This window comes from Sorex araneus, chromosome 5 (genome assembly GCF_027595985.1).
Source record: "Sorex araneus isolate mSorAra2 chromosome 5, mSorAra2.pri, whole genome shotgun sequence".
Lineage (NCBI taxonomy): Eukaryota > Metazoa > Chordata > Mammalia > Eulipotyphla > Soricidae > Sorex > Sorex araneus.
Genome location: NC_073306.1, coordinates 140,450,224 through 140,474,902, shown reverse-complemented (window position 1 = coordinate 140,474,902; position 24,679 = coordinate 140,450,224). Strand labels below are relative to the sequence as shown.

General features: G+C 44.7%; 1 protein-coding gene across 1 annotated transcript; it reads left to right on the top strand.

Moving 5' to 3' along the window:
• The first annotated feature begins 481 nt into the window (after positions 1–481).
• Positions 482–11,029, top strand: LOC129405008 (uncharacterized protein C2orf78-like). Its single transcript, XM_055139966.1, has 4 exons — positions 482–567; positions 3,182–3,258; positions 7,268–8,048; positions 9,169–11,029. Exons 1-4 carry the CDS (start codon positions 482–484, stop codon positions 11,027–11,029), a joined length of 2,805 nt encoding a protein of 934 aa, XP_054995941.1.
• The last annotated feature ends 13,650 nt before the right edge of the window (positions 11,030–24,679 follow it).

Here is a 24,679-nt window from a genome sequence, read left to right as displayed (position 1 = left end):
GGTTGTGCCAGGCTCGCCTGTGGGTCCCCAGGCTCTCGCGGGCCGCCGCGGGCCGTGCAGCGGGAGCCGCGCGGGGCGACCCGGGCGTCGGGGCTGAGCCCGGCAGCGCGGCCCGTGCTGGGCCCGCAGGAGCCTCTCCCCCTCCGAGCCCCGCTCGCCAGCGGCGCCTGTCCAGGCCGTCCCCGCACTCCGCGGTGTGAGGAGCAGAAGGCGGGGGAGGCCAGGCGCAGCGCGGCCCCAGCTGGGCGGGAGGAGCCTCCGGGAACGGCGCGTGTTTGTGTTTCGGGGCCACCCCCGCCCCTGCACCCAGGACTCACTCCCGACGGTGCTCGGGGAACCCACGGTGCAGGGACAGACCCCGGGCCGCCCCGGACAAGGCCAGCGCCCTCCCGGCCCAGTGCTCGATCCACGCCCTAGGCCGCGTTCTTGACCCTTCATGACCCCAGACCTAACACAGGCAAAGAGGCTGGAGATCTTGACCATGGGGAAGTCGGGCCGCGGCAGTTCCGCCCAGTGGCCACCAGATGGCGCTGTGGGCCGTTTCCGTGCTACCCCACCTGGGCACTGGTACATAGGGGAGGCGCTGGCCTTGCACACGGCCGAGCCGGGTTCGACTCCCAGCATCCGGTAGCGTTCCCCTGAGCACAGCCAGTAATTCCAGGATGCAGAGAGAGAAGTCAGCCTTGAGCAACGCTGGGAGTAGCCCAAAAAGGCAAAGAAAACTAACCATCTTGCTTACATGCATGCACGCACACACACGCGCCCCATTTTTAAAAACCCAGCTGAGCCTCTCTCAACTCAGCTTCTGCAGTCTGTTCCTGCCCTGGCACACTTGTCCCTGTTCTCCCCGTCACTGACCACAGTTACTGCTCAGGGCCTCAGTCAGGCTGCACCTTGTCCCCAGGAGGCCCGTGGGTCCTTCCAGCACACACGGCCCCCAAACTCCCACCATGCCTGTGGGTCCTCCGCTCTCTCCCTCAAGTCAGCCTCTCTCCTCCCAGAATGCCTGTGTCCCGATGCCGTGACTGACCTTCCCTCGCCGGAAGGAGCCCTACCAACTTCCTGGTTTCTCCCTGGACCATGAGGCCTGTTTCACTTGGGGTCAGTGGATCCCAGGCTCTGGGTGCCTCCCACAAGCACCATTTGTCTTGGTAGGGGGATCAACTTACTAAGCAGTGCTCAGAGGTTTGGGGGGCACTCCTAGTGGGACTTGGTTGCTCGGGCCTTGAGGTGCTGAGGGACGCCAAGACCATAACTGTGTGTTGCGAACCTGTGGTGCCATGGATCAAAACTGGGTCTTTGAACATGCAAGACATGTGCCCTGGCTCCTGAGCTACCTCCCCAGTCCCTGGCCTGGCCCTTGTGGCCTTGTCACCCCAGACTTAAAACTGGAGGTGTCTGGATCTCCAAGAGTGATTGTGGGCTTCAGGAAAGATTCAATCCAGCACACACTCTTCAAGCAATGATGGACAGATGGAGTTGGTGGGCAAATGGCCCTGATTCTTGGCTCCCTCTCAGCCTGTGTGGGGCAATTCCCAATTGCTGCCTGCCTCACAGCTGAGCCTGGCAAGCTACCCATGCCATATTCGATATGAATACCACTGGGGCTGGCCCAAAACAAAACCTCTCCCTACACACATACACACACACACACACCCCAGATTTCTGGGGCTGGAATGATAGTATAGTTTGTAGGGTGCTAGTCATGCATGAAGACAATCTTCAAGGGACCATATAGGATAGGATGCCAGGGATTGAACCCAGGTCCACCGTGTGCAAGGCAAATGCCTTACCCACTGGTCGTCACTTTGATCCAGATGATGACATTATTTTAAGTTACAACTACCTTCAAAAAGTACTTTTGTTCATTCTGATTTCCTTCATAGATCCCCAATTATCCCATACTACTTGGGATTTTCTAATGGATGATGTAACTTGTTTATCCCAATAATTGTATCTGTCTAAATTGTTTCTCCTCTACCAAATCCAAATGTCACTTTCAACTTCCATCCAGCAGGGTTCAGTCACAGAGAATAAGACACATAAGTATACAAACACCTGGATTGTCCAAGCTTAAGGGTCACGTGGGCATCCATCTGTGGTCTCATAGGCAGGTCAATACAATGCAATATTGCTCCCCCAACCCTCCCAGAGCCCAACAGATGAGCCATTGTTGAAGTTGGCAGACATCAAGGACAGTTAGTAAGTACATCGAAGTGCCCTAGGCACATGGAGAGCAGAGGCTAGTGTGGTTCACAGAGAATCACTAGGCATCCTTAAAATATAAAGTTGTTGGGGCAGGAGAGATAGCTCAGTGGGCAGGGCACCTGTCTCGCACCCAGTTGACTGGGCTCCTCCAGGAGTGATTGCTGCCTTCAGAGCCAGGAGCAAGCCCTGAGAATGGCCAGGGGAGGCCCCAAAACCAAAATAAATAGATAAATCTGACTGTGAAAGTTTTCTATTCTATTTTTGGCCATATTGTCCCCTTAATCTAAAGGACCCTAAATAGTATTAGTCTATGTTTTCCTGGCACAAGTTTGCAGCTGGCAGATACTTTGTCACCTATTCTATCCTTGCCTACTATTCTTTTCTGGGTGCGTGTTTGCTATCGGAATACCCTACCCTTAGGGTTTTTGGTTAGGGGATGATTTGGTTTCTCATAATAACCCATCACTTCCCAACCCTAAAGAAGTAATCATGTATATTATAAAGTATGAATACAAATGTAATCTTATTAAACATTACATAAAATATATTATTAATAACAATGTTATTGGTTACTAGGCAATATAAATGATTACCTAGAATCTTTGTTGATTTATTAATGAAATATCTAAGCTTTTTAGTATAATAGTATTTCCCTAACATGAGAGTCTCAGGAAGGTGAAACCATTATAACTGTCTTGTAGGATTCCATCTTGCTAACCTGCTTAATTCTACCTCTCTATCCAATCCAGACTTCTTCTTGGGAATCTGACCTCCTTATTGGCTAGCCTCTACCTTTCAACTGCCTGCTTTATGACATCATTCTCCCACCAAACCGACCACCACATGGTAGAATCTTGGGGTTCCCATGCAGTGGTTTGCAAACACATTTGGATCATCACAAGTGACCAGTGACCAATGACCAATGACCAGTGACCAGTCATCTGTACTGGACACTTGTGGTCTTCCGATTCAGTGTTCAGACGTACTCTCGTATCGTCTCCTCATCTCATCTACCTTTTGTCGATATTTCCCCTTCGCTGACCATGTCAGGTAAGAAATAATACTTTTCAAAGCTTTTCATTAGATTTCTTATCCCTAAACTTAGTAGTCAAGTAAAAACAGCATGTAATAATTGAAGAAAGTATTCAACTAGAATTTTATAAGCCCCATATTAGCTTGACTTTGACATTTGCTGTGTGATTTTAGACATTAACTTTCTTTCTCTCAGGTACAAAGTGTTTTTACTCATATATTATATTTTATACAGACTTTATAAGCTCAAATACATGTTTATATACAAGTGTTCATTCTCTGTGTTTCCTTTTCTTTTTAAAAGTGATTTTTGCATGATAACCATGAAAAAAAGTAAATCAGAGATACTATTTTGACAGAAACAGAAAACGTAGGTGCTGTAGAATACTGTTAATGTATACCAGAATGCTTTATCTGTAACGGTCTCTCCACTTGTGTTTGTACTTTATTATTTTACATTGAGTGCTATTTAAAAGTGTCTTTGAGTCTTCTTTCTAAACTAGGTGATAAGAAAAAATGGGGCGTGGGGAAGGTGTGGGGTGCTGAACAGTAGGGAGGCAAGTCCTGAAACATAAGGAAGTTTAGGGTCATTTTTATCCAGCATTGACCAACAGAAGCCAAGAAAAGGAGGATGATATGAAGGAGAATAAAATAGGAAATAAAAAAGACTATGGAGGGATTTATCAAGGAAGGGGAAACCGTTTGGGATAGAATGTTGAAGAGAACCAAAGATTTCAAATCAAAACAGAAAGAATATAGTTAAATATGCTGAGAGCAAGTCAAAGCAGTTTATTTTAATAACTGCTAGGACTAGAGGGTATACTATGCCTCGAGTAGAGTACCAGGAGGAAGAGCAGTTTAACAGAAAGCCACGTTGGTGGTTTCTATTCTTATTGTCTCTTAGAACACACTTGGCACTTGGCAGTTTTGAATATAAACACGCTTCAGAAATGATGCTTCCTATAAATAATGAATAGTGGTTATCTAGAGAGATGGAAGAAGCAGAATGTTCAATGTTTTTAATACATTCTAGTTTGTAAGCTACATGTATGCTCTGCCTGTAAAAATAAAGAAATGATATCTTCTAACTTGAATCAGAAGACTTGATTCTTTTGTGTGATAAGTAGGTTCCAAGTGAAGCCTGCTTGTCATCTTCACAAATAGTTTCTTCCTAACATAAGAGCATTTTGATAAAAGTCGACATCTATTTTTAGATCCTAAGAAGAAATAGAAAAGTCAAGTCTCACATGTCTAATTACACATTTATCTGGGTTGTGTGGAGTCTGAGTTTTTCTACACTAAAAACATTTGAATTGGAATTTTGGTGATCATTTCTTAAACTTTGGGAGTGACATTTTCCTGGTTGATCAAGACACTTGTAATCTAGGTTTTGAAAATAAATTTGAAATTTTTGGTGACCATTTTTTAAATGGCCTTTTCTGCTTCTTGTGTGATTTCCTGAAATTTTATGCTATGTTTAATACCTGTTGTTTGCTGGTTAATATTCAGAGGTATGAATGAGAACCATAACATAATTTCTTGTACTTATTATATTTCATTCTGTTTTTTACTCATTTAAAACATACTTTTGGCTACCAAATGCAATCACATTTATTATATTTTCTGCTTGTTATGTAAGTTACTGGTCAATCTTTTCTGTTTTATGGACTGGTAAGGTGTGCACTCAAAAATCACCTCTTATTGCATCTTCTGGCTATCACTTTTAGCAAAAATAGAATACTGCTTCATTTTGTATGCATGGCACAAGTTATTAACAAACTTATTGTCCTGTTTTCTTTGGTTTTGTTTGGGAACCACATCCAGTGTGGCTCAGGGCTTACACTTGGGTCTTCTCTCAGACACTTACTGTAACTATGCTGCTTGCTACATAGCCCAGATTTCATGAATATCTATATACTTCTTTTTCAGTTCTGTGATACATATTTTTCATGATTTTTTTCTTTATCTGTATATTTCCTCCCATGTAAATCACATGAAAAAGACAAACCTTACGTATGCATATTATTCTTTTCCCCCTGAGCATGGCTGTCTTCCCAAGGGCCCCTCGGAGGGGGTGGGTTTCAGTTTCCCTCCTGCCCCAAGCAGGACTCCCAAGGCTTAAGCCCTCAGGAGACTAGCCACAGCCATGCTCAAGGCCCCTCTTCACAAATTCGGATGAGCCTCACCCATGAAGGAACCGGCAGAGGAACCCAGGTGTGTGGGACCTGGGGCTGAGACCTCCAAGCCTGCTCGGATTGGGGACTGGGCCTCTTCCACCCAGATTCCCCATTTTCCAGTAGCTAGGCGGTCATACCCAGGGACTTCCCCCCGCCCCCCCTGCTGTGTAATGCCACCAATGGCCAACATACACAGACTATAAAAACAAGTTCTCAGAAGCGTGCGGCCGAGAAAGTTCTCTCCCTAGGAGAACCTGGCAAGGTACCGAGAGTTTCCTGCCCGCATGGGAGAGCCTGGCAAGCTTCCTGTGGCATATTCATATGCCAAAACCAGTAACAATGATGGGTATCATTCACCTGATACTAAAAGAGCCCCCAGTGTGTCATTGTTGGGAAGGACTAGTAAAGAGAGGCTTCTAAAATCTCAGGGCTAGGATGAATGGAGACGTTACTGAGACTTCTAGAGAAATTTGAAGATCAACGGGATGATGATGATGATGATGATGATGATGATGATGATGATGATGATATTTTGGGGGTCTATTCTTTTAGTTTATGATGATGATGATGATGATGATGATGTTTTATTAGTGAATCACCGTGAGGGTGATGATTATTTTAACTAGGGTTGTTAGTAACTATTTTGCAGGGCAGCAATTTGACACAGAATTTATTATTTTATTTATTTATTTATTTATTTATTTATTTGCTTTTTGGGTCACACCGACGATGCACAGGGGTTACTCCTGGCTCATGCACTCAGGAATTACTCCTGGCGGTGCTCGGGGGACCACATGGGATGCTGGGAATCAAACCCAGGTCGGCCACACAAGGCAAACGCCCTACCCGCTATGCTAGCACTCCAGCCCCGGCACTGAGAATTTAAATAACAGTCTTCCTTCCAAAAGCACTTCTTGAGTAAATTCAATTACTCATTTTTTAGGTAGAATCAGAAACCAGGGTAAGGTTGCTACCCTTCCATGCATCGACTAGATTGAGTCATATGTGAAGCGTAGGTAACAGATACGAATTGTGAAAGCCTAATGAAAATCTGGAGATTTCCATGGTAATAGTTGTAGTGACGGCAAATGCCTACATTAATGTGAGGTATCTTCCTCCTAGTTTCTGGCATTGTAGTGATCAAGGCAGAGTCCTGGCAAGAACGTCGGCCTAAATGCTTAGGTTTCATAACCTGGTAATACATAAGGGACAGAGAGATAGTACAGGAGGGGATAAGGCACTTGCCTTGTACGCAGACAATCCAGTTGGATCTCTGTCACTGCATCCAGTCTCCTGAGCACTACAAGGAGTCACTCCAGAGTACAGAGCAAGGAATAGCCCAAGATCACTGCCGGGTATTGGTCCAAACTCCACCCCACCCCACTCCCAATAAAAATAATGAGAAAACATGACCAAGTCTCTATGCCATCTCTGGGCCACGAGTTTCTTTCTTCTGCAATAAAATGTTAGTCATTCTCTTAGAACTCATACGTTATTTTGTAGAATGGAAGCATTTTAAGAAATAAGGTATGAGTTCAATAGGAGAGCAAGCTACAGGTAGAGCTAGGGCAAGGAGGAAATAGCCGTAAGCAAGAAAACCATGTACACATATCACTGGAGTCTTCTATAGCTCTGTTTTCACTTTGGGAGCATGGTGACAAGTACACAAAGTGCCAAAGTGTTCCAGCCCTTCAACCACCCTAAATTGTTGGACTTTTGGTAACTCACTTGACTGTTGGTATTACAAGTTTCTCTATAGCTAAAACTTTAAGTGAATATTGTTTCTTTTAATTGTAGCAGGAGATTATCAATCTCACAGATTTTTTTCGTCACCCTCTTGTTCCTTACAGAAAATTTTCAAAATCCATCTGTATTGGGAACTGCACATTCTCTGCAGCTTCCCCTTTCCATGGTGAACAATGCAGCTTCCCTAACAGGAAGAGTCTGCAACTACTCCAGAGTATCTGCTCCAGCTGGTAGTGCTGCTTGGCACCTGCCCTCAACCTCTGGCACCTCTTTCCAACCACTGATGGGTAGTGCCTATCTTGACCAATGTTCTAGCAGAACAATGCTGCCTGGAGTGTCTGGCCAGAGCCAGATGTCCACTTCAGCTGCTTCCTACCCGAGTGTTTTGGAATGGGATATTGCAGGAAGTACTGAAGAAAAGTCTTCCATGGGAGACTTTACTGGGACTGTCACTGACCAAGACACTGCTGTCTCTTCCATGTCAATGGTAGCTCGTTATGAGATAACCTTAGCTACCAACATCATGGTTTCTCTGTACCCATCACTTTCTGCCAGCCATGTTGAGAGGACACCATCTCAGGTTCCAAATAAGAGTCATAGCCTGTCACTTCCCGACCAGGATGGGAGCCAGGTGCACTGCTATCATCAGGGCACTCAGGGACCTCCCCTTTCTGGAGAACTAGATCCCTGCCTGCAATGCTATGGCTCCATGTCATATACAGGAGGTAGGGGCTCTGCCCTCCAAACGTACAGCAACACATCCCCAGAAATGGATATGGTTCTAAAGGAGGTCCAGGCCTCAAGTAACCGACCACCAGACTCCACCTCTGGAATCTACTACTCTGTGCTTGCTCAACCCATCACAGAATTTAGTTATCAAGGTGAGTAAAACAGGGAGAAGGGAAAGTCAGCATTCAAAACTTGGGGTCAAATATGCAAATGGGAAACTGTCCATAGACGGGTGACATGTAAGCTTAATAAACTGAGATTTTTAAATTTATGAAACCTGGAGTTAAATAAACTCAGTTTAAGTTTAAACTCCCCTCACTCATTTTACAGCACCTATTTTCACACCTAAGATAAGGACTCCTAATGCAGATTGGAAGGCATGATAGGATAATGGCCATGTAGGTTTCATAGAAGAAAACTTCAGGAGCATAACAAGGAATGCCACATTTTCATAGTTGATCAGTCCCCCAGCATTACCACAGTAACAATAAACTCCATTTCTTAAAGTATTGTTTTTGTGATTTCTGAAGACATTTTAGAACTCTCATTCTGATGGCACCACATTAACTTTCCCTTTAATGTACAAGAAGGTTCTGAATACACCTTGTACTGGGAGATCCTGTCCAAACTACTTATCAAATCTAAAATCTCTACTTGAGCCCAGACTTCATGAGGAAGTGGTGATTTATTCCTTCTCCTATTCCATGATATGAACTATTTTTTTTTTGGTTAGGAAAGTGAAGAAATTGACTATATTATGCGAAGCTCTGTATAGCATTTAATAGTTTACAAATATCTAGCTTGAAAAAATCTTTAGTTTGAGGGAGGCAGAATGTGGGTCACAGCCCACAGTGCTCAGGCCTTAATCCTGGCTCTGTGCTCAGAGATCACTGCTGAAGGTGCTTAGGGGACCGAATGTGATCCTGACGATCAAACTGAGGTCAGCTTTGCGCAGGGCAGGTGCCTTACAGACTGCTATCCCTCTGTCCCAAGTCTCTTATTTTCAAGTACAGTTTGCACAAAAATTCTTTCAAATACAAAGAAAAACAAGACAACGGCACCACACGAACGACAGAAAGAACTACACAGTTACCTCCAATCTTCTAGCACAGGGCCATGTCCATGATCCTTAGAGAGAGCCAGTACCAATGCCTTGCCCGTTGCTGGCAGGTGAACAATTGTAGCACCACTTATTGTGTGGGAGGAGTATCTTGTTTACAGGGACCTGATTTCTTCTTTGGTTCTTTTTGTAGTGATGAATTCCCTGGGGATGGAGGCTTCCCCATCCATCCCCATTGCAACCTTCAGGTCAGACATTTTGTCTGACACAAACTTCAGAATTGCCCGAGTCTTGCAGTAGCAGGAATCAAATACTTGAGAGGAACCCACCACCCGAGCTCAGGGATGTTCCCATAATAGCTCCAGCCCAAAGGAGCCTGGCACTGCCTTCCGCTACAACTCAAGAACAAACAGATAAGAGTTTGGATGAGATGAAAATTGGGCTTTCAAAGTCTCTGGATACCTTGCAGATCCCAATAGAAAACCAAGATCCTCCCCTGTGCCCTTTAGCAACCCCCAATATCCACCAGCTCCTGGCCTGCATTCACCCTCTCAGCCAAGAGCAACAGCCTGGCTCTGAAACTACTGGTCAGGAAAAGAATGGTCTATGTTTTGAGGACCCAGGAACACTTGAAAGTGGGACTGAATCTGGCGGTAGTCGTGCAGACATCACTACACTGGTGGAAGACATACATCTTCCCCAGCTCTTAGATCGCTTAAAAGAACTACATCAATGCAAAGATCTGCAGGCAATGAACACCGCAGATACCATCACTCTGAATCAGGTGCAAGAAAATTCACGTGGCACTAAGGGACCCTCCCATCCAACCCAGAAGAACAAAAATAAGACCTCTGAGCCTCTTGAGGGAGAACCCAAGGCCAAAATCCCGCCAAAAGACCCAGAATGCTTGCCAGGGGGAGAAGTGATTGTTTGTAATGCTGCAGTCAGTGACAGGTGTCCTGTGACCATGGCCAAACAGAACAGCAAACCTCAGAAAGCTGCATCCAGCAGGATCAGCAAGACAAAGAGCCATGGGCAGGAGAAGACAAAAAAGGCCAGAGAAAACTCTAAGAAAGCTGAGGAGAGTAAGCAGCCAGGGAACAAGGTCCGGGCAAAAGAGAAGCCCACCACTGCCAGGATGAAACACAAGAAAAGTGAACCTGAGCTCTGCCAGGAGGCCTTTAAAAAGCCCCGCAGCTGCCCAGGCATGCGCATGCTGGAGTCCGTGCAAGTGTTTCACGCACTGGGGAAGAAGAGTGATCAAAAGCCTGGATTCTCTTCCTCCCGGGTCCTGGGTAGTTCAAAGAAGCTCCATCCATCCTCAGCTGTCAAACCCTGGCTAGGTGCCACAAAGGATGGAAAAGATCTTGAGGAAACTCAGGTCAGAGCGCAGAAACCAAGCAGCAGTGCCCAAGAATGCTCATTTCCATCCCAGTACGAGCTGCCACCTCCTGGGAAGGTCAAATTGGTACCTTTGCCTTTTCTAACCATGGAGAAGCCACGAGCTCGACCTGTTCCTCGGAGACCACAGTCTCTGGCTTCACATCGTCCAGCTGCAGCTCACCCTGCCAGGCCTGGCTCTACCAACTCAGCTCAGCCAACTGCCTCCAATTCATCCCGGCCAACCACTGCATCTTTGCCAGGTCCTGCCAAGCCAGCTCAGCCCATTTCAACCAACCCATCTCGACCAGGCTTGCTGAACCCTACTAGCCGGCCCATTCTTCAGCCTGCAACTTCTAGACCTGCTCCCTACAGGACAACAGCTAGCACTTCTCTCCAGCGGGAGCCTCTTCCTGTCTCTGTGACCAAGCGCCAGGCTCCACCCAAATCTCAGAGTCAGTTTCTACTCCAAGACTTCCGTTTCCAACCAATTCCATGGAGAAAACCCAATGTTCCTGAGCCAGTGATGTCAAAGCCCATCACAAAAGAGCAAAGACCAGAGCGTGAGGCTCTGAAAAGGAAGGCTCAGCAGGAGCGTGAGAACGCTGCCAAATGCACCTCTTTGGGGAAAGTGCACATTTTTATCAAGAGAGAAAAAGAGATGGACCTCTCTCGATATTATGGCTACGTAATGTGAGTATCTGGGATGGTTGGTGCCACGTTAGGCACCAGATGGTTGCCATAGACAAACACCTGAGGTGCCATAACATTTCATTCATTCTGATATATTTTTAATAAGTTAAAGGGATGCATTAAAGTTAATAGACTAGTAATAAAAGTTCTGAATTTTGAGACGCTGTCAACAGTGTTTGTTATTTGGAGGGGGTTGGGGCTGGAGGATGGCATGAGAAAAAATGGGAAGTTAGTGAGAGAACAAAGAGGAAACAGACAAGACTGTACGAAAGAGAAAGAGACTTGGTCCGGGGTTTTAAAGCCCCAAAGAGGAGAAATTCCATGGGCCTGACGATGAGTAGGGGAGGGTCAGAGGAATATTATAGCTGATTGGGCATTTGCCCTGCATGCAAGGCTGACCCAAGTTCGATCCTTGCAATCCTATATGGTCCCCCGAGTCCCACCAGATGTGATCCTTGAGCACAGAGCCAGGAGTAAGCCCTGAGCACAACCAAGTATGCCCCCATTCCCAGTCTCCTCCAAAAATGAATGGGAGAAATGGCATGGTGAGGTTCTTTGATTTAAATAATGAAATTGGAATAGACTGAAGAAGGCGGATGAGTCTAAGATGACCAGAAGAATAGTAAAACTTCTTTCATGCAGGCTGTCTTTATGCCTCACGACCACCAGTGGAAAATAGATTTGAGACACATCTCCAAAAGGTTTGGGTGGTCTATCCATAAATGATCGTGGCTGGGAGTTGCAAACAAATATACTGGGGAAGAAACCTACCAGATAGAGGTCAACGGCCCTCAGAGTTACTCAGGGGTGACCGTTAACAGTGACTAACCCAAGAGAACAGTTGTAGCAGGAATCCCGAAGATCAGCTCCTGGGAGATGTGAAGATAAATCACCATGTGCTCAGGCCCGATGGTCAGCACCCCTAGATGCAGAGTTTCGCTTCATCTTCCCAACAATACTCAGAGCCGGTATTATGCTCCCACTCTGCAAGCGAGGTCCAACAGTGAGGTCCATATCTATGTAAGTTCTTTGGATTTGCAAACTCCCCAGGTGGCCAAGCCGGCTTTCAGGCCACAGCACCCTGACACTGCTGGAGGGAGAGCCCAAAATATACTAGCTTGACGGGCCAGCTAGGTGGTTTTCCACGGGTCCTGGTGCCTGCAGCCTGCTGTAAACATTGCTGTTTACTGAAGCTCACTCAAGAATCAATGCTCTAAATGGCGCTGGGGGTTGGGCCGTGGGGAAGAACCGGACTGGGACATGCGCACTAGGTCGCCACTCCCCAAGCGGTTGGTACCGGTTCTCCTTTCGGCTGGGAAGCCGTTGGTGGGAAGAGATGGTCCTAGGAGAGTTATGGGGTGGTGGATGAAAGGGAAGGAAAAGGGGAAGGGCTGGCACAGGGACAGTAGGATGTCATCATGGGAAGGTTGGTGGTTTACATGAAAATGTTTTTAGTGAAAAATTGTATTCCATAAATGAGAGGAACAACCAAAACAGGTTAGAACAAATAAAATAGGTTTAAAATAGCAGATCATATACAAGATCAGAGATAGCTCGAAGGGCCGGAATTCATTCTGGAGTTCCTTGCTGGATCTTGAGCAGGCAACCTGGTTCCCGCAACCACCGTCACCACGTGATGTGACTCCAAAATAACCCCGAGTGTTATAGATGCAAGGACTCAAGAAACCCAAAGCAAGCTGCATAACCTTGAGAGTGTTGGATTCCTTTTTCTTTTGGGGATGGTGGAAGGGGCTTTAAAGTGAAGTGTTTTCAGCATTTCTTTAAAGAAATAAAGAAATAGTAACAATACCTTGGGGCTGGAGCGATAGCACAGCAGGGAGGGCGTTTGCTTTGCACGAGGCCGACCCGGGTTCAAATCCCAGCATCCCATATGGTCCCCTGAGCACCGCCAGGGGTAATTCCTGAGTGCAGAGCCAGGAGTAACACCTGTGCATCGCCGGGCGTGACCCAAAAAGCAAACAAACAAACAAACAAAAACAAGAAAAAAATTAAAGAAATAGTAACAATACCTTGGGGAAAAATAGTAGCAACACCTTGGTCAGCACAAGGGATTATGGCCCAAAGGGGTCTGTCCTGACACCTTATATTGTTATAATGCAAAAGGCAAGATGTACTATGTTTAGCTAATTTAGAGTTTGCAAAGAACAACAAACACCCCAACAGTTGTTTGTTACAGCCCAACACTTATTGCCAATTTTCCCAGGTGCTTCTAGGGAATGAGTGAAGGAGAGAGAACTTGCACCCTTTTAAAATACACATCTGCATAAAGATATTTTTTGTTGGATCCATCATTGGAGACTAACTTCCGTGGCATTTGGTGTACTTGCTAGCTTTGCAAGTATTACCAGTATTTTATCTATCCCATTTTCATCATCGCCAAAAACAGCCTCTTCACTATCCACTAACCTCTCCATTTTCTCTCTCCTCTGGTTCCTGGCAACACTCTCCTTTTGTCTTTATGAATTTGCATCCTCTGAGCACTTCATATACATGGACCCTAAGATATGTGTCATTGTGACTGCCTTTGTCCAAACCTGGTGCTTTCAAAGTTCATCTGTGCTACAGTGTGTCAGTACTTCATATGACTAATATTCTGTTGTATGGATCTATCATATTGCAGAGGTTTCCACACTTTATAAATGGACAGAGCCCTGGACGTCTCATACGCAGGCTAAGGGAAATATTGACAGTGAGAGGAGACATAGTACAGAGGGTAGGATGCTTGGCTTGCATGCAGTAGGCCTGGATTGGCTCCCAGACCATCCATATGTTCCCCTGAACCCTGTCAGGAGTGATCCCTGAGCGCAGAGCCAAGAGGAAGCTCTGAGCACCATCAGGTATGGCTCAAACACACACACAAAAGCATTGACACACATACAAAATACAGTCCCGTTCATGTAGCTTTAGACGGTAACAACCTCATGGTGTAGACTGGCCAATGGCCACTCAAAGAGATCATCAACCCCACAAATGTTCCTTTGTTTAGTAAAAGCTTGATTGAATGGATGCTATGGCTGGCGATGGAGAGATCTGGTACATTATCAGGTGAGCCAATGGCATGACATTTGTTCTGACAAAATGGAGGCAGAAGAAGATGATGCAGAGAAGAGAAGGTCATGTGACCATGGAGGCCAAGACCCGAGTGTATTAGCCACCAGACAAGCCGCGTGACAGTTCTCAGAAGTTAAAAGAAAATGCAGGCTAAAGTCATTCTAGAGAGGGCATGCATCCTGGCTGACACCATAGTCCCAGTGATGTGTCTATTAAATTTCTGGCTTCCAGGAGTGTGGATTTTATTTTTCTTTTGATGTGCAAGCTACCAGTGATTAGTTAGAGCAGTCACAGAAAAAAAAACACAACACTTCAATAGCATAAGAGCTTGTAAAACAATACAGTGCTTCAGCAACAAATATTTGAAACCAGTACATATAAAATTTTAAAATCTTTTCTATTTCATTTTTGTTTTTTGTTTTTTTCTGTTTGGGTCACACCCGGTGATGCACAGGGATTATTCCTGACTCTTGCTCTCAGGAATTACTCCTGGCGGTGCTCAGGGGACCATATGGGATGCTGGGAATAGAACGCCCTACCCGCTGTGCTATTGCTCCAGCCCCTCCTATTCCATTCTTAACTAAACACAGTACTGTTAATGGAACGTGTGTCACTGTTCTGCAGGTAGCGACATCTAGAGCCTGGGACTTAAGTTAAACATGACCAGCCTTGTTTCCTGCTCCACACTGATATTCAAACTATTTTGGCTCTTTATTATAATGACTCCCCAAAATGCAGCTTTGCAATGATGGAGAGCACTGAAGGGAATGTAAGATGATCTTATGTTGAAAATGGGAATTGACTCGCTAGATGCTCATGCAGAATCTAAAAGATGTCAAGTGCTTATAGGGCGCTTGCCTTGGAAATGGTTGACCCAAGTTCAAACACTGGCATATCATCTGGTCCCCTGAACCTGCCAGGAGAGATTCCTGTGCACAGGGAGTAAGCCCTGAGAACCACCGAGTGTGGGTCCCCCAAAAGTTTTGTGAATGTCCTGCTAAATTATATCAGTTGTTTTTGTGGCCTTGTGGTACCCCAGTATATCTTATGACCTAAAATAATGACCTAAAATAATGTTTCTTTCAAAACATGAGATGCTACCCCCTTTCCATTCAAACACTCCCATAGGTCCTAATTTTTCTAAGAGTTAAAGACAACATTTTTTTTAATTTTTTAAATTTTATTGAATCACTGTGAGATAGTTACAAGTTTTCATATCTGGGTTACAATCTCACAATGATCAAACACCCATCCCTCCACCAGTGCACATTCCCCATCACCAATATCCCGGGTATACCCCTTCTTTCCCACCCTCCCCCTGCCTCTATGGCAGACAATATTCCCCATACTATGTCTCTAATTTGGGGCATTATAGCCTGCAACACAGACACTGAGAGGTCATCATGTTTGGTCCATTATCTACTTTTGGCATGCATCTCCCATCCCAACTGGTTCCTCCAGCCATCATTTTCTTAGTGATCCCTTCTCTTTTCCATCTGCCTTCTTCCCTCTGCTCATGAAGCAGTCTTACAGCTATGGGGCAATCCCCCTGGCCCTTGTATCTACTGTCCTTGAGAGTCAGCCTCATGTGATAGTATTTTATACTCCACAAGTGAGTGCAGTCCCTCTATGTCTGTCCCTCTCTTTCTGACTCATTTCACTTAGCATGATACTCTCCATGTTTATCCATTTATAAGCAAATGTCATGACTTCATCTCTCCTAACAGCTGCATAGTATTCCATTGTGTAGATGTACCAGAGTTTCTTTAACCAGTCTTCTGTTTTAGGGCACTCGGGTTGTTTCCATATTTTGAAAGCCAACATTCTCACAATGGTCTGTAAGGCCCCTTTCTTCTACTTTCCTTTTTCTTTCTTTCTTTCCTCTTCCTCTTTTCCTTCCTTGCTTGCTTACGTGTTTCCTTCCTTCCTTCCTTCCTTCCTTCCTTCCTTCCTTCCTTCCTTCCTTCCTTCCTTCCTTCCTTCCTTCTCTTTCTCTTTATTTCTTCTTTTTTTAATTTTTTTTGTTTTTGTTTTTGGGTCACACCCGGCAATGCACAGGGGTAACTCCTGGCTCATGCACTCAGGAATTACTCCTGGCGGTGCTCAGGGGACCATATGGGATGCTGGGGTTTGAACCCAGGTCGGCCTCGTGCAAGGCAAACGCCCTACCCGCTGTGCTATTGCTCCAGCCCACTTTATTTCTTCTTTCTTTCTTTCCTTCTTTTTTCTATGTTCCTTTTGTTAATTAGGGATCAGCAAATATTTTCTATTTAAAAAATCACACACAGTAGATAGTTTAGTCTTTGAGGATCTGTCTCTGTCTCATCTCTGCATTTTTACTATGAAATCAGCCCCTGGAGCCTTGGCTGATCCTTCACCAGAAAATTTCCTAATTGTGTCTTTGCACAAGCTCCTGTTGGGTCTTCTTTTCTTCACTTCTAAAAAATATTTCTACTCCAGGGATTGAACAATAATATAGTGTTAATATATTAATATTCCATGTGACTGACTCTGGTTATAACTCCAGCACCACATGTGGTCCCTGAGCACATAGACAGGAGTACTTGAGTACCACTGGGGCTGGCCCAAAATCTCTCCCTACACACACACACACACACACACACACACACAGAGTTCTAGGGCTGGATTGATAGAAAAATGAGTAGAGTGCTTTCCATGTATGAAAACAATCCTTAAGGGTTCATGGGACCATATGGGATGGGATGCCAGGGGTTGAACCCAGGTCCACCATGTGCAAAGCAAATGCCTTATTCACTGGACTATCACTTTGATCCAGATATGACACTATTTTAAATTAAAACTGCCTTCAAGGACTACTTTTATCATTCTGATTCCCTTTATAAATCCCCAATTATCCCATAGTACTTGGGATTTTCTCATAGAGGTGTAATTTCTTTATCACAATAATTTCCTATAACCTGTCTAAATTGTTTCTAATCTGCCTGTTGTGCTAAGGTTTGGTTAGGCGGTCTAAGACATTGACATATGCATGTGAAAGAAATAATTTACGGAGAATAACAAGCTGTCTCTCGTATTGTGACCCAGAGCAGCCTGTTCAGCCCCAGTTATTAACTAGCTTATCATCCTAACCAATAATATTCAGCCACATCGGCAGAATATAAATTAACTTAGTCAACATAAACAGAATCAAAGTCAGTTACATAAACAGAAAAACATAGTCAGTTACAGTAACAGAAAAACAATTTTTACATCCAAGCCTAGCTAGGCCTGAGATTGTGAGATGTTGTACACCAACATTGCCAAATCCAATTGTCACTTTCAACCTCCATCCAGCAGGGGCCAGTCACAGAGAATGAGACAAACACATATGTAGACAAACACGTGGATTGTCCAAGATTTAGGGTCACCTGGGCAGCCATCAGTGGTCTCACAGGCAGGTCAATACAATAGAATATTGCTCCTCCAACCCCACCGGATCCAAATAGGTGAGCCACCAGATCTTCAATAGGTGTTGAAGTTGACAGAGACATCAAGGACAGTAAGTACATCAATATGCCATTGATATAAGGAGAGCAGAGGCTGGGATAGTTCACACGGCAAATCAGTAGGCATCCGTAAAATATGAAGTGTTGGGGCAGGAGGGATAGTTCAGTGGGCAGGGCACCTGTCTTGCACCCAGTCTACTGAGCTCCTCCTGAATCCAGAGCCAGGAGTAAGCCCTGAGCATGGCCAGGTTTGGCCCCCAAACCAAAATAAATAAATAAGTTTGTGGCAGTTTCCTGTTCTCTTTTGGCCATATTGTTCCCAAATCTAAAAGACCCTAAACAGTATTAGTCTGTTTGCCTGGCACAAGTTTGCAGCTGGAAGATACTTTGTCATCGTTTCTATGCTTGCCTACTATTCTTTCCTGGGTGTGTGTTTGCCTAGGGAATATCCAAACCTTGGGGTTTTCTGTTAGGGGATGATTTCTCATAATAATCTGTCACATCCTCACCCTAGTAAACTCCTTGTTAAATCATAGATCTTTGAAAGCATGGATTTTTTTCTGTTTACTTGCTCAAATGTATATACCTACTCCTTTATTAAAGTGTTTGATACTGTTAATTGAGGTTTATTGAGTTGTCTACTCAATAAATATCACTTGAATGCCTGTATAAATGTTTCCAAGGAGCATATAATAGTAGCATTCTTGTATCTATATTAGAAAGAGGCTTTTCTGTTGAGGAGGATTAGTGACTAATGGGGTAAATACTGCTCTGCAATGTATCTTCACACTAACAAAAGAACATTTTAGGTAGTGGAATAAGCCATGCAAAGATTACTCTTCCTAAAAGCCATGTGTTTTTCATTTCTTGGTAGAAAAGTGCAGTTCCTGTTACCCTCAACTAAATTGCCCTTGTTGTTTGTCAGATTACCTGTACATCCATCTCTGACCATTTAGCGGGCACCAATAATGTCTCTATTACACTCAGCCCTGAGATTTTAGCAGCCTCTCCTTACTCGTATTTCCCAATGATTGGAGGCTCTTTAGTGTCAGGGGAATGAGACCTATCGTTACTGATTTTGGCATATCAAATATGCCATGGGTAGCTTGCCAGGCTCTGCCTCTATGTATGTATAATACATGTATGTATGCATGTATGTATAATAATAATTATCATTATATTATTATTACAGCAGAGCCTGGCAAGCTCCCTGTGGCGTATTGGACATGGCGAAAACAGTAACAACAATAGGTCTCATTCCCCTAACCCTGAAAGAAGCCTTCAATAGTTGGGAAAGATGAGTAAGGAGAGAATGCTAAAATATCAGGACTTGGACAAATGGAGACATTACTGGCACCTGCTCAAGTAAATCGATGAACAGTGGGATGACGACAGTGATACAGTGATATAATAGTAGCATGCAATTCTTTTTATCTCATTCTATATTATAATACCCAGTCACAACTGCCAATTGTAGCACTGTAGCACTGTCGTCCCATTGTTCACCGATTTGCTCGAGCAGGCACCAGTCACATCTCTGTTGTGAGACTTGTTAGTGTTTTTGGTATATCGAATATGGCACGGGTAGCTTGCCAGGCTCTGCCATGCGTGCGGGATACTCTCAGTAGTTTGCCAGGCTCTCTAAGAGGGATGGAGGAATCGAACCTGGGCCAGCCGCATGCAAGGCAAATGCCCTATCTGCTGTGCTATTGCTCTGGCCAACTGCCAATTACTCATTTAAAAATGACTTTTTAAACCCCAAATAAGATAATAATAAAATCCATAACTCAAAATGGGTGTAAGTAAAATGATTCTAAGGGCTGGAGTCATAGGACTACAGTAGGTAGGGCAACTGCCTTACATGCTGCTGAACTGGGTTCGATCTCTGGCACCCCACAGAGTCCCCAGGCCTGCCAGGAGTGAACTCTGAGTGCAGAGTCAGGAGTCAGCCCTGAACTTGCTGGGTGTGGCCCCAAAGCAAAACAAAAAATGTCTTATTTCATTTTATTCTTGTTGGAAATCACCACTTTGAGAATAGAACACTAATCTAAAACAAAGCCATTGAATCATGAGGATGCAATTAACTGGAGGTAACACAAGGAAATTCATTTGAAATAAAACTGACCACTTATTCACTGTGAATATTAATTATAGCAAAACACATAGACACATAGATAATGAAGACCTTTCGAAGGACAAAAATTCACTTTCCCAAGAAATAATTTTGAGGGACTGGAGCCCTTACCTCTGATATCACTGGTATATGAACATATACCTCTTCATATCACTGGTATTACTAACTTCTAGGAATAGTTTCATTAGGATTCCAATTGAAAATGAACATAATTTGTATGCTCCATGATACCTTCCCACTTATGTGAAGTGGGGAGGAGAAAGAGGTAGCCTAGAGAAGAAAATTCGCCACTTTCTCTCTATTCACCTCTGCCGGGTGAATGGCTGGGGAAATCTAGGAATGAGTCGACAGTGAGCCTTCTTTGCAGGAAAGGAAAGTTAGTTGTTACCCAGACCTTATCCAGAATGTTCAGGTCCATCATCTTTGCCTCTTAGAAAAGAGTTCTAGGAGGAGAGGAGCAGTGAATTAAAACCGAATTTATTTGGAAGTTTGGATTGGTGGGGAGTGGAGTGAAAGAGAAAGAGAGTGAATACACACTCAAGAGAGAATCTGGTCTTCTCCAGAGTGGAGAGAGAGCCCCAGTACACATCCCAGCACTAAAGTATAAAGGTATGAAAGTGTACATCTCAAGAGGGGAGATGTGGGCAGCACATGTGATCGAGCACCACATGCATGTGCTTCCTTTGCTCAAGTTGACTTTTATATGGTTTCTCTCAACCTGCCCCACATGGGGCTGTCTACCTAAGTAAGAGTCTGTTGCTAAGGGTGGTTGCCAAGGGGCAGTCCTTTCCTGGCATTTGTTCCTGCTCTAGCTGTGCATTGAAGACTTCCAGCCTTCTCTGGATCTGTTGCTGGCATCAGGTGAGGTCTTCTCAGGCCTTAGTTCCTGTGTTTACAAGGTGGGTTTTTATTATCTTTTTTTACAAGGTGGGTTTTTAGCAGCCTTAGGAATAGTTGGGTTTTATTACTTCCCAAGAACTCATTGCCATGTGGGGGCCCTTCCCTACCTGCCTAACTGCCTGATTCACTCACAGTTTACAAATATAAGAATCCACTGCAACTTGCTATATTTCCCTTTATTTTCCACTCCACATCTTTTCCCTCCCAATTATTTACTTTTCAAATTCCATTTGCCACTTTATATTCCCAATTTGGGTTCACACCGAAATTGTTTTGTGTTTAGTACCCAAGGTATTTCCTCATTGAGCATCCCCAGGGCCTACCAATGTTCAAGACATGTCATTTTAGGGCCAAAGAGATACAACATGGTGTGAGGTACTTGCCTTGCGTGTGACTGAGCCTACTTTAATCCTCAGCACTGCATATGTTCCCCTGAGCAGGTGGTCCCTCGAGCACAGGCAGGGGTCACTCCTAAGCACAAAGCAAGAAAGACTCTTGAGTACCTCCAAATGTGGCCCTCGGTCCACAGATCCTTCCCCAAATAGAGGGCATTTTAGTGTCTCAAGCATTGGAGTTCACTCAGCCTTTCCTTGAGGAATTTACTCGTCTTTTTTTTTTAATTTTGCTTTTTGGGTCACATCCAGCGATGCTCAGGGATCACTCCTGGTTCTGCACTCAGGAGTTACCCCTGGCCGTGCTCTGGGGACCATATAGGATGCTGGGGATCGAACCTGGGTCGGCCGAGTGCAAGGCAAATGCCATACCCGCTGTGCCATCACTCCAGCCCCGAATTTACTCGTCTTTAAAGACTTTTTCCTTAAGATGACTTTAACTCTTCATCCATGAAGGACTTAAGATCATAGGAACTAAGTTGTCTGTTTTCATTATACATCCAGGGGTTAGTGTAGATCTGTGAGCATGAGAGTAACTCGATAAATATTTGCTCAGTCAATGCAGCCATCGAAGCATGGAGGCATTTTGCTGCTAGTTCTGTCTTCTAGTGAAAACTTGGTCCCAGGAGCATAACGGCCAGTGTTTTCCATTTTCCTCCCTTAGTTATCACTATAACAAGCTACCCATAACTGTAACTCATTTGAAGGACAGTGCAACCTTTTTTTTTTCTTTGCTTTTTGGGTCACACCCGGCGATGCACAGGGGTTACTCCTGGCTCATGCACTCAGGAATCACTCCTGGAGCTGCTCAGGGGGACCATATGGGATGCTGGGAATCAAACCCGGGTCGACCGCCTGCAAGGCAAACGCCCTACCCGCTGTGCTATCGGTCCAGCCCCCAGGACAGTGCAACCTTTAATTCAACAACACTGAAACATCCAACAGTATTTGAATGTTATCTGGAATCCCACATTGTTCTAAGACACTGGGTGAAAAGCTGCGAATGAGTCAGAAGAAATTTCTGTCTTCCTAGAGATTATATTCAAGTGGTAGTCTTTTAAGGTAGATTTGAGCATATTGTTTTCATGATTGAAATTTTCATTGGATGATGTAGATGATGTAGATTCACAGGAATAGTGTTTTGAGTAGCTTAGTTATGCTTTGCAACATTCCTTCTTGCAGGATAACATTGCCACAGGTAGCTCAGGTTTATTTGGGTTACTCCCATCACAGTGCTCCCATTCCTCTGTGTTTATAACTTCTTTCTTTGTCTGTTAACTGGTAAATATTATTATTTTTCTCCTCCTTAAGTCCTTTGCATAGTTAATTCAGAGCAATGTTCTTTTGGTATGGGCACAAGAAGACAGTTAATGCTATGGTTTTGTAACGTGAGAGTTAATTGACTCCAAATGATATTTTCCTCCTGGGCATCTGTTCTTTCGACTTAAGCCTCGGTTGCCCTGACTTCCTAGTATCCCCAAAAGCAGGGTCCCAACAAAGGACTGGATGGACCTGAGGTCGGTGGGTGCCACTGGTGACTTATGTGAAGCAGGGAGGAGAAAGATGGTCACTTTCTCCCCAACTGCCTCTGCCACCCGGGACCCAGGTTACTGGGTTCTTGTCTTGCCTCGCAGAAAGGAATTTCAGGAGTAGATAAGCAGTGAAATAGATAAATTTTATTTGGAGGAGTTTTAAGGTGTGAAGGAGGAGGAGGAAAGAGAGAGTAAAGCACTCAAGAGAGAACACGGCTTCCCCAGTGGCAGAGAGAGCCCCAACACACACCCTAGCATTAGACACGGAAGCATGAACGTACACATCTCAAGAGGGGAGATGTGGCGGGCAACACGTGCTCAGGTGCCACATGTGCTCAGCCGCGTGGGCGCAAGCAGCACGTGGGCTCTGGCAGCATATGCGCACCCTTCCTTTGTTCAAGGTGGCTTTTATAGGGTTTCTCCAACATGCCCCCACGTGGGGCTTCTTCCCAGGTAAAAGTCCGTTGCTAAGGAGGTTACCAGGGAGGTTGGGAGTAGTGATGGTCTTCTTTGGGCTGAATCACTGAATTCATTCAGATTGAGGGAGAGATCTGAGGGATTTCGGGGAATTTCCTTCATGGGGAGGGGTCCAATCTCCTCAGGGTCTGCTGCTCAAGATCTTATCCATATCCACAATGTGGACCAGCCTTGGAATTTTCCTCCCAGAACTTTTGCTGACCTGTTTCATTGTCCAGGGCCTTTCCCTATCTACCTGCCTACATCAGACGCAGGGCAAGCGGTGAGCTATGTGCTACCGTGGCATCGAGATGGGACTGGCCGAAGTGCCAAAATGCTTTTTTAAAAAAAAAATTTTATTGAATCACCATGTGAAACGTCACAAAGATTTCAGGCTTAAGTCTCCGTGATACAATGCTCAAAACACCCATCCCTTCACCAGTGCCCATGTCCCACCACCAAGAACTCCAGTATACCTCCCACCCCACGCCTGACCCCCGCCTGTGCAGCTGATAATTTTCACTTTACTTTCTTCTCTTTACTTTGATTACATTCAGTGTTTCAACATAAAACTCACTATTATTATTTGGAATTTACCCCCCAAAATCAAACCTGCTGAAAGGCAGCATTTTTTTTCCACTGCCACTCTAAATGACTTTATTCAGCAAGATATTCTCCAATTCCATTAACTTTGCAGTAAATTGCAAATAAAACAATAAGATATAACTTCATAGCACTAAATACTCCATTGTGTTTAATTTTTTAATGTTTATTTACCATGTTTTTTTTTCTTTTCCGTATATTTGTTCTTTAACATGGTTTCTTTATCCATCTCATTGTTCTGTAGCACTGGTATTATTTCTGGACCATGGCTATGGTGAACAATGCTATAATAAACATAGGAGTGTAAATGTTCTTCAGAAATAGTGTCTTGGGCACTGAGAGCCAATGAAATGTTCATATTGTATTCCAAAGAGGTCGAACTAGTCAACATTTTCACCATAAATGCATAAGAGCTCCAGAAAAGGCTCCAGAAAAGGCAGCATTTGATAATTTGTTTTCCCTTGCTGAAGAGATATGAGGTTTTGGATTTCTGTATTTTAGTAGCTAAGTCCAGGGAAATTTCTGCCAAAAACTGCATCATTGCAAGCTTAGTTCACAGTCTAGAGGCATTTCTGCAAGAAGCTGCTGGTGCTGAGAGTAGTCAGATGGCCTCTGGGATCATCTGGGCGCTCAGCAACGGAGGGGCCACACATGTACGGCTGGCCAGATCACGTCTGTGTGGAGAGCGGCCAAAGTGCCACAGTGCTTAACTCTAAGTTAAGAGCTTGGTCATGGACAAATGCTGTCATGATCCAAAAAATAATAACAAGATTCAGACCCTGGCAGGATTGGGAATCTGGCCTGAGAACTGTAGTCTGAGTCTGTGGCGAGATGTTGCCAGGAGAGCTGCCCTACAAGCCTCAATGCATCTTTTACTGTGCCCATACAAAAATAACTTATTAGGATGCTAGGAGAAGAAGAATACCCCTGGGTGGTGTTTCTGCCCTTGAGCCTGATGGGCAGTCAGGAAGGGCTTTCTTATGTTGCTTCTGCTACCAGACTGGGTGTAGCGTGGGCCCAGAGGGCAGGGGTGGAGAGAGAGTGGGGGAGAGGCAGTAAAGGAGAGTGAGGGAGTCATTGAGGAGAAGCAGTCTGAGT

What these genes read in the sequence shown, in the direction of transcription:
- LOC129405008 (XM_055139966.1), top strand. Translation starts at nt 482, where the DNA reads ATGGGGAAGTCGGGCCGCGGCAGTTCCGCCCAGTGGCCACCAGATGGC. An exon ending in GCTACCCCACCTGGGCACTG is followed by an intron (nt 568 to 3,181) that starts GTACATAGGGGA and finishes CTTCCGATTCAG; the next exon opens with TGTTCAGACGTACTCTCGTA. An exon ending in CCCTTCGCTGACCATGTCAG is followed by an intron (nt 3,259 to 7,267) that starts GTAAGAAATAAT and finishes TGTTCCTTACAG; the next exon opens with AAAATTTTCAAAATCCATCT.